At 38.1% G+C, this 12120-nt stretch overlaps 1 protein-coding gene across 24 annotated transcripts in view; it reads right to left on the reverse strand.

Annotated features, from left to right (window-relative positions):
* The window catches only part of madd (MAP-kinase activating death domain), a 56685-nt gene that overhangs the window by 22551 nt on the left and 22014 nt on the right, over positions 1-12120 (reverse strand). For 14 of the 24 annotated variants that reach the window (XM_084107501.1, XM_084107496.1, XM_084107504.1 and 11 more), the window contains exons 6-18: positions 11381-11512; positions 11183-11296; positions 10986-11066; positions 9535-9591; positions 7948-8120; positions 6955-7190; positions 6384-6543; positions 5644-5747; positions 5307-5503; positions 4965-5218; positions 4647-4786; positions 3887-3985; positions 1724-1753 (exon numbers count right to left, since the gene is read on the reverse strand). In XM_084107501.1, the coding sequence (XP_083963627.1) occupies positions 1724-1753; positions 3887-3985; positions 4647-4786; positions 4965-5218; positions 5307-5503; positions 5644-5747; positions 6384-6543; positions 6955-7190; positions 7948-8120; positions 9535-9591; positions 10986-11066; positions 11183-11296; positions 11381-11512 (1777 nt within the window). The remainder of the gene's footprint in view (positions 1-1723; positions 1754-3886; positions 3986-4646; positions 4787-4964; positions 5219-5306; positions 5504-5643; positions 5748-6383; positions 6544-6954; positions 7191-7947; positions 8121-9534; positions 9592-10985; positions 11067-11182; positions 11297-11380; positions 11513-12120) is intronic. The other 10 variants (XM_084107493.1, XM_084107500.1, XM_084107507.1 and 7 more) reach the window with 3 other exon arrangements.

Consider the following 12120-nt stretch of genomic DNA (forward strand, 5'->3'; position numbering starts at 1 on the left):
AAACATCAACCCACAACCACAAGCGTCGAACACATGTACATATAACAACAGAGAAAACCAGCAGAGAGCATGGAATATGAAAGAGAGAGAGATAAATAAGAGAAAGGCAGAATTCAGAAAAAGATAAGTATTTTAGTTGAGCATTCCAGACTTACATTTAGTCAGAATATCTTGTGATTTGGAAGGTCTTGTTTAACTATGATTACATGTGATTAATGAAAGAATGAAGCAGTTCTACAAAACTCCATTCATAAAACGAGCAAAAACTATTGGATATAAAAAATAGAATTATTAACATTAGATATTAATATTAGAATTTAATAATATGATGTTTCAGCCATAAATAACTGCTTAGTGCTTTTAAAAACAGGTAAATTTAATAAATAATTATAATTATGCATGTTCTACATATTACAATGAATAAATAATTTATGCCTATGTTTCTTTTTTTCCCTTTTTTGACCTCATCATGTTTAATCAAAAATGTCATAACCTGATCTTTCTGTGTAAACAACATCTCTCTAATCATTTAGTCCACTTAAACCGCTCCCCTCCACAATAAACTGCAAGCTTGCATTCATCAAGTGCAATGTCCATACCTCCAAAAAGTTGAAGGAAAAAAAGGCCAAGAGCACATTCTTCAAATTGGCACGATGTAAATAATAGAGGGATTGTTTGTTCAATAGAGACACTAGAGATGGCCATTTGTTGTTCCTCTGTTTTGACAGTGAAAAGGGGTATGTGTGTGTTCACTGAACATAAAAAAATAAATAAAAAATCATTACCAGTCGACATGCTAGCTGGAATGCAGTGTGGTTTAGTCTCCTGCAGGGCTCTATTGGTTTTCTCCTGTACCCGGCTCTAAAAGCAGCATTACTATTCTCTGCTGTAAGCTGCACACTTTCTGTGCATACAAGCTACACTCCTTGACATACCATCGATTTATTTTAAAACACCACAACCACCAGACTTCAAAGTCTCCTTTACCGAGACTTTGGTGGAAATTCACCATCCAAGTTTAGTGGAAACTACATTTCAGTTCTGTACCTGACCAGAGCTTGAAATGTACTGAGTGACTGCACTTCTCCCATTGTGGTTTTGTTATCTTCAATTCACCCAGGGAGCTCAGGTGGAATTGAAATGGAACAGACCTCAACTCTGTCTCCAATTGAGGTGACACACATATAAAGGAAAGATCACTTCAAAAACACACCACACACAACACAAGGAGCAGTCAAAAATCGTATAATTGCGATGCTACAGAAAAATCTTTTCTGTATAGAAAGAAAAATGTTTTGAAATGCAACCATGAGCTGGCTGTTGTCTACTAAAAAGTGTGCCACCATTAAAATGTTCATTACTAACAATCACAGAGTAGGAACGGAGGAAAGGAGGAAAGGAATAGCGGATATATGTGAGCACATATATATCCCCCATCTTAGAGGTTCCAAACTCCTGTCCCATGAGATTTTATTTTCCAACCCTGAAATAGCAGACATTATCAGTTCATGACAAGTGCTGTTTGGTGTTTAGTTCAGATTCAAGGGTGTAAAAGGAAGCATCAAGGACAGGAGTTAGAAACCAATGCAAGTCTGTCAGTCAGGTTCAGAGTGAGAAAAGTGGGCAGAGTTTCTCATTCTCTCAGGACTCTATATTAGGGTCTATATTACTATAAACAGCAATTTGTTTTCTCATTAGGGCAAACTACAGATATGAAACATACCAGGACTTTCAGGACTGTCATCACCATCGTCTGAGCAACACAAACATCATCCAAAATAATAAACAAACAGAAAATAAAGTCAACAATAACAACAAGATCAATAAAAAAGAATCTTGGTTGCTAGCTTAGAAAGTGACTTTATGTCTACGCTAGCTATGGCTGGAACAATGCGTCAACGTAATTAACGTTGATTAATTTACGTTGATTACGTAAATTAGTCGATTTGCGTGGAATGCGACGATTTGTTGCGCTGTTTATGTTCCTCAATGATAGCAGCTGCTAGTCTGGACATGCTGAAAATCAGCCGTTATTACTAAAATATCGAAAGTGAAGGATTTTTTAAAACAGAGACCAAATAAATTCTGTAAAATTGAAATGGCCAACCACAGCAGCACAACTTTTATGCAGGAGCATCTGAAAAGAAAACATCCCGGGGCTCTCCTACCTGCTGCCAGTTCCATTTTTTGTGCTTTATACGGCTGCGTTTACACAGCATTCAGTTTTATACAAATAGTGTGAGACGTGCGGCTCAAACGTAGCCTACTCTCTGCAACCGGTTACAAAGCATTTAACGCTATTATTGTTTATTTAAAGCTACACTGTGTACTTTTTTAAGCTGATTCTTAGCAAAAAACACTTTGTTCTTTCAAAATGATATGTGCTCATTAATGTGTAATTACTTCTACCAACTAATCAAGTATTCTCGTAAGCGTAGAATCTGCCATTCAGAATACATACGAGCGAGTCGCTCGAATGGCGGCAGCCATGTTGCGCCTCCATCTTGAAAATACATTAGCCAAAGAGGGACATACCTGGAAATTCAAGCTTCGCCTTTCGCGTTTTTACACTCAGTGGCACCGTGACGAATGCGAGGGGGAGATTACTCGCGACTGCCGGCAGATTTGAAATAATACGGCCACCGAAGGAGTTAAACGCGGAATGAGAGGGGCTAGAAAGTAATATTCAGTTGGTAGTCATAAACAATTTCACCGCTAGATGGGAGAAAATCCTACACAGTGTAGCTTTAAAATATGTAATGGATGAACTCGCGCCTCGATTGGACTCGTTTAATTTATTAACGTGCTGTCAATCGTTGTAAAACTTGGCGGTTTTATGGACACCGCCATGCTTGATACTGGTGCTATGGTTACCGCTATGGTACTCTGGATGCGACAAAGCAGCCATTGCAAATCCATTTGTCCTTCCTATGAGAAGAAGTATCACAAGTGCTTGAAGTACGTCATAAATAGAACGATCAGTTTACTGTTGTGTCGCGTTGCGTCGCCAACATCACTGATTATAATCTACTATCTTTTGTCGCGGCGCATCGCACCCGGTGTAGAATGCGGTTGTGACTTCAGCTGTTTGATCATACAGCTAAATGAACATTTTCAAGCAGCTAAGTTACTTTTATCTCCTGAATGAAACACCTTTCCTAATTAGGCCTAAACCTTTTTTAATAAATAGTACCATTAAGTAAATCAATAGATTGATCGACTGAAAAATAATCGCTAGTTCCAGCCCTAGTCTACTCCACCATTTTCCACTTATTCAGTTTCTTTTCGGAGGAAAGAGGCGGCAAGATACTCGTCACTTTCAGGGCAGCAACACTGGATAACACTTGGGTTGGGGAAAATAAATCAGGTAACATTCCCACAAACCTTCATCTGTGTCCTCTGTTAAATCTAAATTAAAATATTCTTTAAATGAAATACATAAAACAAATTATAAAGGAAGAAGAGAACAAAAGTGGAAAAATGAAAACTAGTCAACTTAAGTAAATAAGTATTTCCTTACTTTTTAACACCTGAGGTTGGAGTCTTTCTATACCTAATGTCTGTACTAAACACTTATCTTGTTCACAAAAAACTCTTTAAAGTACAGATTTTTTAAATGAATTATTATTGTATAATTCTACAACTACTTTGACGTACTTATTTGACCCTTATTTGACTCATAAATAACTTCAGTGGAGTTAATATACAAGTTCAGACTAATTGGAGTGATTCAAGCATTAGTTACACTGCCTTAGAAAAGACAAAAGCGTTTGGAGAGAAAAAGAGGAAGAAGATAACTGGACTAGACTGGAGGAATGAGACAGGGCGAGCATATGGGTGGATGAACGGGAAGGTCACATGGAGAGATCCGAGGGGATGTGTGTACCTTTGAGGCTGGGGAACGGTGTGTTCTTCTCTCGAGCTTTATTAGGCAGAGCCAGACTGGAGAGACTGAAACTGGTGCCGTGGTTTTTATACAGGTTACCTGCACATACGCGATTCAGGAGAAATGTACAACAGGGAATCACACGTTTGTGTGTAATCGAGTTGTAAAAATAGCAGAAATTTAGTCCAGTATCCTAGTTAGTCTTCAGTAAAAGCCAATATGCTACTGAAGATACTCTTTATTATAAATATAAATTTTCATTACTGTTCAAAGGTTTGGGATTGGTAAGATGTTTTCATGTTTATGAAAGAAGGCTCATAAACTAATCAAATCTGCATTTATTTGTATACAGTATATTAATACAACGTAAAATACCTGTTTTCTATTTGAATATTTTTAAATGTAATTTAGTCCTATGATGACAAAGCTGAATTTTCAGCAACCATTACTCCAGTTTTCAGTGTCACATGATCCTTCAGTAATCACGTCATAAAATACTGAATAAAAGTATACATTTCTTTTATATGAAAGAAATCGTACAGATACCACACTTTTGAACAGTAGGATGCCATGTAACCTTCACATATATCTCAATAATTTTAACGTTTGTTTAAGTTCTTCTTTTAAGACAAAAGTCAAGCAAATATCTTCAAAAAACATTTATGTTCATTTGCGTTTTAAGTATTTTTATGTCCAATTTTGCAACGGGAGCATGAGCTACTAAGGAATGAATAGAGGTGATGTTAAGCTGGCCACTCACTGGCGAAGGACATGAGTCCCCCGAAGCCATCATTACTATTGTTGGAGATGGTGGAGTTCGGAGAGCTATTTCTGGAGTCTCCCTCCCCGTCAGATTCACCCGGAAGCTTCAGGCTGCTGGGTCTCAATGGACGTGATGGCCTAACACACACACACACACACACACACACACACACACACACACACACACACACACACACACACACACACACACACACACACACACACACACACACACAATTTAGGATTTTGAGTGCTGGTCTGTGCAACTGAGATATCAATTCTGTGTGTTTGTGTAGGACTATTAACAAATACATACTTGTTGCCATTAAGATTCTGATTGAATCGTGGTGTGTAACTCTCCTCCTGCTCATCTGCTTCTGCATCTTCTTCTGTAGGGAAGCCGTACTGGGGTTCAAAATAGGGATTATCATACTCGCGCTTCTTATTGCCTGGGTCAACAGGTACCGGATCAAGGGTGGGTCTTGTAAAAGGTGGAGCACCCAATCCTGGGACAGAGTTCTGGATGGGCACACTTGTTGCCACCTCTACATCAACAGGTTCCTTCTGCTCCTGCACAAAGAAACACACACATTTTAGGTATCACACCATATGAGGCTTTGCGCTAGATTCAGATAACACATGTAGTTTAAGCACTGACATGGTTGACTCCCTGTATGACTGTACTGGGGCTGGAACTGGCCGTGGTGCTGGAGCTGGACCGCAGCGGCTGGCTGTCCGCTGCCTCTAGGGGACCCTCTGGCTCTGGGTCACCGCTCTCCCCCTTAAACTCCTGGACGTCATGGATCTCTACCTCATTTGCATCTCCCAGTGCAGCATGGGTCAGGGGGTCAACATCTAAAGAGCAAATAGAACAATTATGAGGAAGAACTTCTCAACAGTTCTGAGTTTAATCAAGATTTAGCTCTATAAAGTGATAAAAAAGGTAAGATAAAGAGTCTATGGTTAGGAAAGAGACTAATAATGGAGAAGCTAACTTGGTGTGTCCCCCTGTATGTCCCCTTTGATCATCTCGTTCACAAAATCTCCAAGAGATGAGTAGGAAGAGCTGGAGTCATCATATGCTTCACTGTCACTACCACTGAAATAAATAGTAAACAATAACAAATAAATCAAATTTTAAAAAGTCAAAAACATTTTGAACACAAAAATCTATTTATGTAAATATACATTACCGTAAAGTTTGGGTTTGGTACGATTTTTTTATGTTTTGATAGAGGTCTCTTATGATCAGCAAAGCTGCATTTATTTGATCAAAAATATAGTAAAAACAGTAATATTGTGTATTATTATTATAAATTAAAATAACAATTTTCCATTTTAAAATGTAATTCCTGTGATGGCAGAGATGAATTTTCAGTCTTCAGCTTCACATCTCTCAAAAATCATTCCAATACGCTGATTTGCTGCTCAAGTAGGAACTCTTATTATTATTATTAATGTTGAAAAAAGTTGTGCTGCTTAATTTTTTTTGGCAAAATTGTTTACGAATTTGATGAATAAAAAGTTTAAAAGAACTTAAGAAAAACTTTTTGTAACACTTCATTACTATAGTCTGTACTTTTATTTTTGATCAATTTAAATACACCCTTGCTGAATAAAAGTATTCATTTCTACAAATTCAAACATTCTAACCTCAAACTTTCGAATGGTGTATAAAGCTGCACGTTCACAAAAACTAATAGACAAGTATAAGTGTGTATTTGGTGTTTTCAACCTGTCATCTGTTGGGTCTGAATCATTGGTCTCATCCTGCAGGGGTCCACTCAATGCCTCTGCCAGACGAGAGTTTCCATCGTACACACGGTAGAATACTGGCTGTAACTGATGGGCGTACCACTTAGGCTTATCGCCTATTAGAGAAGGGTCGTACACATCTGAAATACACACAGTAATACTGACTACACACATAGTGGGAAACACATAATGGACAGTCTTTACAGTGAAACTGTACATGCGGTTAAGTTTAAAGCTGCCTTTACACTGCTTAGGAGAAGTTACAACTGAAGATGGGGCTGCGTGGAGTTGTCACCCTCTGCAGATGTAAGATTGGATTTGATTTTTTGCAAAGATGAGAATCATCAATCATTTCTAACTTTATGATAAAGACCCGTTACATCTAGAATGGGCAGATATGAATAAAGTCAGTTATAATTATTTACATTATTTAACATTTACACTGTTTAACATTTGCCACAAGGGGGCAAAGTGTGACAGTCAAATCTGGAGGTCAAAGAAAAGGCAGCTTAAGGATGAAGGATCAGGTCTATATCATCTATGTCTCTTACTGTTATGAATCCTTTGGAAAGCCAGGTTGGTGGGGTTGAGAGCCCACTCTCCATAGTACTCCACCGCTTGGGTGTGGGAGAGCTTTTCGGTGAATCCACTCCGCCGCGGGCGAGAGGCTAGGAAAGACGTGGCCTGGAACGCCACCACAGGACGGGGGAAAAGGCGCAGAGTGCGTGTGTGCATCTGGAACCCTTGTAGAACATTTGGAGAGTTGAAGAATCTCACCATCGCCACCCTAATGGCAAGATCAAAATAATGTACATTATGGGGCAGAACAGAACAAATATTTTATGAGAATTTTTTTTTGGCTTGTTTTAAATGTATTTTTATGCAACAAAAACAATGGGTTTTATTCACTAATAACTGCATTGATTATCTGTATAATACACACAGGAGATATTCTCTACAAAAAAATCTGATTCACAACGCATGTAAGTGCACATCAATTTTTTCAAAGCATCATTGTAATGTTAATGAATTTGGAGTACTCTAAATGAGGGACAGCATGCCTACGTTTAGTCATTAACATAAAATGCGGCTAAATCACTTCCATTTAAGGAGTTTCCGCACAAACACGCTCTCGCCTGACAGGACACGTAGCAAGATCCTCAAGCAATGCCAAGTGTGCTGTCCTCAAAGAATTCCATCTTAACATGTTTATAAGGCCACCAAGGGTATATGATTTTGCGCATGTGTGCTTTCAGTTGTTTGAACATTTTACATAAATTCAGGATACATTTTAGCACGAAAGCTATTGATAAATCATAATTTAAATTCAAGCATACAAACAGTTAGTGAATGAGACTGACTGTATACGAATATTTGAAATTCTAAATACATGTTATGGCTTTTGGACCTTTATATGTTAGGAAACAACTCATTTTCTAGATCCATTTGGTACCTCAAATGGCACTAAAATTACACAGTATTAACATAAAAATGCCAGTCAATCTCATCCCGTTAGATAGAGTAGGCTATACAATAATTCATACCTTGTGGCAACATCAACTGAGTCTACATCATTGCCGTAGATGAGCGGGTTGAACTCAGTGGAGGAGGGGGAGGCTTTGTCACGACCAGGGGGCAACAAAGACATCTCCTGTCCATCCTGAAACTTCTCCAGATTCAGTATAGGCTGTGTGTTCAGACTCATGCTAGCCAGAGCCTGTATGGAGGAATTGATGACAGAGCAAGAGAGAGAGGGGGAGGAGGAATATGGATACAGGAGAGATCAATTTAACAATGAATCCTAACAGGGAAGATTGAAGTAAGAGCACTATCGCCTCAGGCAATCATGCCTAACATTGCAGGCCTACATTTATTATCTCCTGAATGGCAAAGGTGAAACCAAAGTCAATGTTTTTATTTAAATAAGATTATACAAAATTAGATTAAAGGGATAGTTCACCCAAAAATTTAAATTCTGTCATCATTTACACACTTCCAAACCCAGTATCTTCTAATATATATTTAATTTAGGCTGTTATTTACATATATACACTGATAAACGCACATACATAGAGCACATCATATGGTGCTTGAAACATAAAAACAAACCTCACTGGTTCTTACAGAAGCTCAAATGTGCTTGCATGACACACAAGAAAAAACCTCATTGGTTCTCACGTCAAACAAGCACATTTGAGCTTAGGTTTACCATATTTGGTGTGCTGTATGTATGTGCATTGATCAATGTTTATATGTGAGTAAAAGCCTAAATGAAATCTTTTCATTATATAAAAATCGATCGTGTCTCTTCTGAATATTCATATGGATTACTTTTCCAACGTCTTTATGAAACTGAAGCATCAATGTTTTGGTGGAATTAATGCAGGGGCAGAATTCTCTCATATTTCATTGAAAATTTCTTTATTTGTGTTTTGAATATGGATGAAAGTCTTTTATGTTTGCAATGACATGAGAGTAACTGATGACAGAACTTTCATTTTTGGGTGAACTTATCCTTTAAAGTTCTGAAAATGTTACAGAGGGATGAGAGAGAAAGCAATTGCCTGAAACGACTGTGCTGCATAAAAAATGTAATCAAATAGTCAAAATGTTAGAGGGAAGGGTGCGGTCATCACATAGAGCCATTAACAAAGCACTCTGGGAATTCTGCCATTGCTCACTCAATGCCTCTCAGCTGGCATTCCATCAGACCCTGCGTTTGCCACGCCATTTGACCAAACCAATCGCATCAACTGCTCCTGCTACTTACAAAGATTTTTTGCTTTGGGTTAATGAGCATAATGTAAGTGAGAAGTTGCATTGGAACATGCTCAAGCCAAACATAGTGCTATGAGAAACGGGGGCTTCTGTATCAGACCTTCATCACACAGAGAGAAGTGGAGGAAGAGTGCAGAGAGTTAGAGGCTATGGAGGCAAACACAGTCACGCAAAAGTGTGTGAGTTTCTGAGTGTGTTTATTCAAAGGGTGTGGAATAAAGAAGTATCTGTATGGCTTCAATATTTGTTAAGGTTACTGAGAGTGTATGCGTATAGGTCTACGACTGTTGATGACAGGGGGAGACACAGGAGTTATTTTTCCGTGCACATTCAAAATGCAAAGATTTGTGAACCTTGGAATCGGAGGCGAAGATCTGCTTTTGGGTGATCACAGTCAACCTTACCAGACACTGAAGGACACAAGAAAACATGGAGGCAATGTCACATGACTACCTGTCACTGAGAAAGTTTAGGAAATCATGTGACCAAAGGTGAGCGGAGACAATTCAAGGAAGGAGATAAAACACAGAGACAAATAGAGAAAAATTGAAGACAAAACACACCATTAACTGGACAGTATGAGTGTACACAGAAAACCAGTGGGTTATGAAGTGGAATGGGAAGCAGATCTCAAACAAACTTGTCAATGGAGAATGTGTACAAAACTTAAATCATATTTGGTAGGTGCTAGTCAAGATAAAATGGTATTCTCAACCTATTTTACTTTTACTTCATTAATGTGATGAAGGTTTTTTTTTTTTAGGAGTGAAACAGGATTTTCAATGAACAAAAAGCAAAACAGGATACTCTTTTTGGTGATGTCACCCCAACCCCAAGTGAACAGAGTGAATTTTGAAATAGAAATAGAACCGAATGACAGTGACAAGAAAAATATAAATTTCCATATTGGCTCATGGAGTTCTTGAACCACTGTGTGTCTCCATTTTTTTTTTTCTCCATGACAGGGCACTACTGTACGTCTCTTAAAAAAAGGTTTTAAAACCATCATGATCTGAAAATGAGGATCTGATTAATGGTGATTCATAATGGCGAATGAAGAGTCATGACTCACGATCTGTGAGACGCAACTGATGATTCAGTGTATTGACTATTTTGGCTTGAGATATTACAATGACAGCATGATAATTATGTTTGATGCAAGATGAAACAAAATGGTAAATCAATTTGGCTGAGAAATTCTGCTGCAGACTAACAAACACAAAGACAACAGATTGTGGTCAAATTAAATGCGTCTCTATTAAAGAGACATGAGGAAGGACAGAGTTTGTCAGTGTATCACAATGATCGATGACAAAACAGTGAAATGTTAATGGGGTTTGATTAAGCTCAGAGGTGCCCAGAATCAGGTCAGAAGCTCTAGATAAGGGTCTATGTGGGATTGTAAAGGGTTAAGCGAGAGAACTAGAACCATTATCGAGTCTATAGATGGGGAAACTCAAAACTTATTACCTCCAAGAGCTGGAACAAAAAAAGGGGGAGAATATACAGTCATTAAAATACATAAGTGATCAACTAAAAGATGAACTGGTAAACAAACTTTAGGAACATCAGAAAATGTCTAATTATGTCTGCATTTGGCTTCAAATGATAGTTTAAAAATATCTGTGCATTGTCAGCCTTCTCTTTGGTTTAATTGCACTATTATAATTAGTCATGTTTACAGCAGCTGCTAGATGACAGTATAATTACTATGCATTGCTTCTAGAATCTAGTTAGTGTTCACTTCAGATTCACAGTTAATGGTAGGGCTCCTTAGAGAGATGAGAACATCTGGTTCATTTACCTGCTTCAAGTGTTTCTTCAGCTCAGAGGCCTCGGGTTCAGGAAGGGGAGGGAGCAATTCAGCATTGCTTGGAGCAATGACCTGCAGGGATAAAGATATACAACCCACATAAGACCGTTATATACACAATTTACAACATGTTAGAATCCACAAACCCCTGTCTGGGTAGTTCCAGATCGTGTAAATAGTCAATATACCTTGTTGCAGTCCAGATCCACTAACCAAACGTCATCAGGCATCTTAAAATCAGTCTTGTACAGGAAGAAACTGGCAGGCACACCAATGACATATGGAGTGGGTGCTAGCAGGAGCTAGAAAAAAAGAGATGCGTTTGACATATATAAAGAGAGCTTCATTGTTTATACACCAACTGCACAAAAAAGATGTCATGTTACCTGTTCTGCGGAGGCCATGCAGGTGGGTAACAGTGGAATGACAGGAAACATGTACTCAAGGGGGTAAATCATTGCAACAAACGCCATGACGCTCATTGAGAGGGCGTTATAATCTCGGGACTGCAGTACCACCTACAGACAGCAGAGGGTGAGAGGAAGTCCCCTTGTCACTATCAGGTGACCCACATAGACAAAATGAAGACTAGCTCCGCATGAAACAGCAGATCTACAGACAACCATTAACCTAATCAATGACACAGCAATAGTGTATATTTCTGTATATTTCTGTAAAAGCTGTATTTTATAAATGGTGTTGCTCTTAAGTGTCAGCCTGTCCAGAAAATTCAGAATTACACTACTCCTATACGAGTTTAAAATAGCAATGCACTGTGAAAATTCAGTTCAATACCGTGATCAAAGTCGGTAATCATACTAATTTTGTATTAAAATAAAATTAATGAAAATACATTTCAACTGCTACAAATGAATTTATATTAATTATATATATGCCAGTATTGTATAGATCAGTGGTTCCCAAACTTGCATGTACCCCCTGAGGCATTTAACATCCTTCTGCGTACCCCCATCCAAGTGTGTTGAGGTGCTCGGTCCAATCCACTTTCAACAGTGTTTTTCAAAATGCGCATACTGCACCTTTAAATTAATTTTCCAGTGCATTGCTACCTTTACAAATACCCTTATAAAATAAAGAATGTTTTATATAAAAAAAATGTTTAATA

Source organism: Abramis brama, assembly GCF_963993115.1.
Source record: "Abramis brama genome assembly, chromosome: 3".
NCBI lineage: Eukaryota > Metazoa > Chordata > Actinopteri > Cypriniformes > Leuciscidae > Abramis > Abramis brama.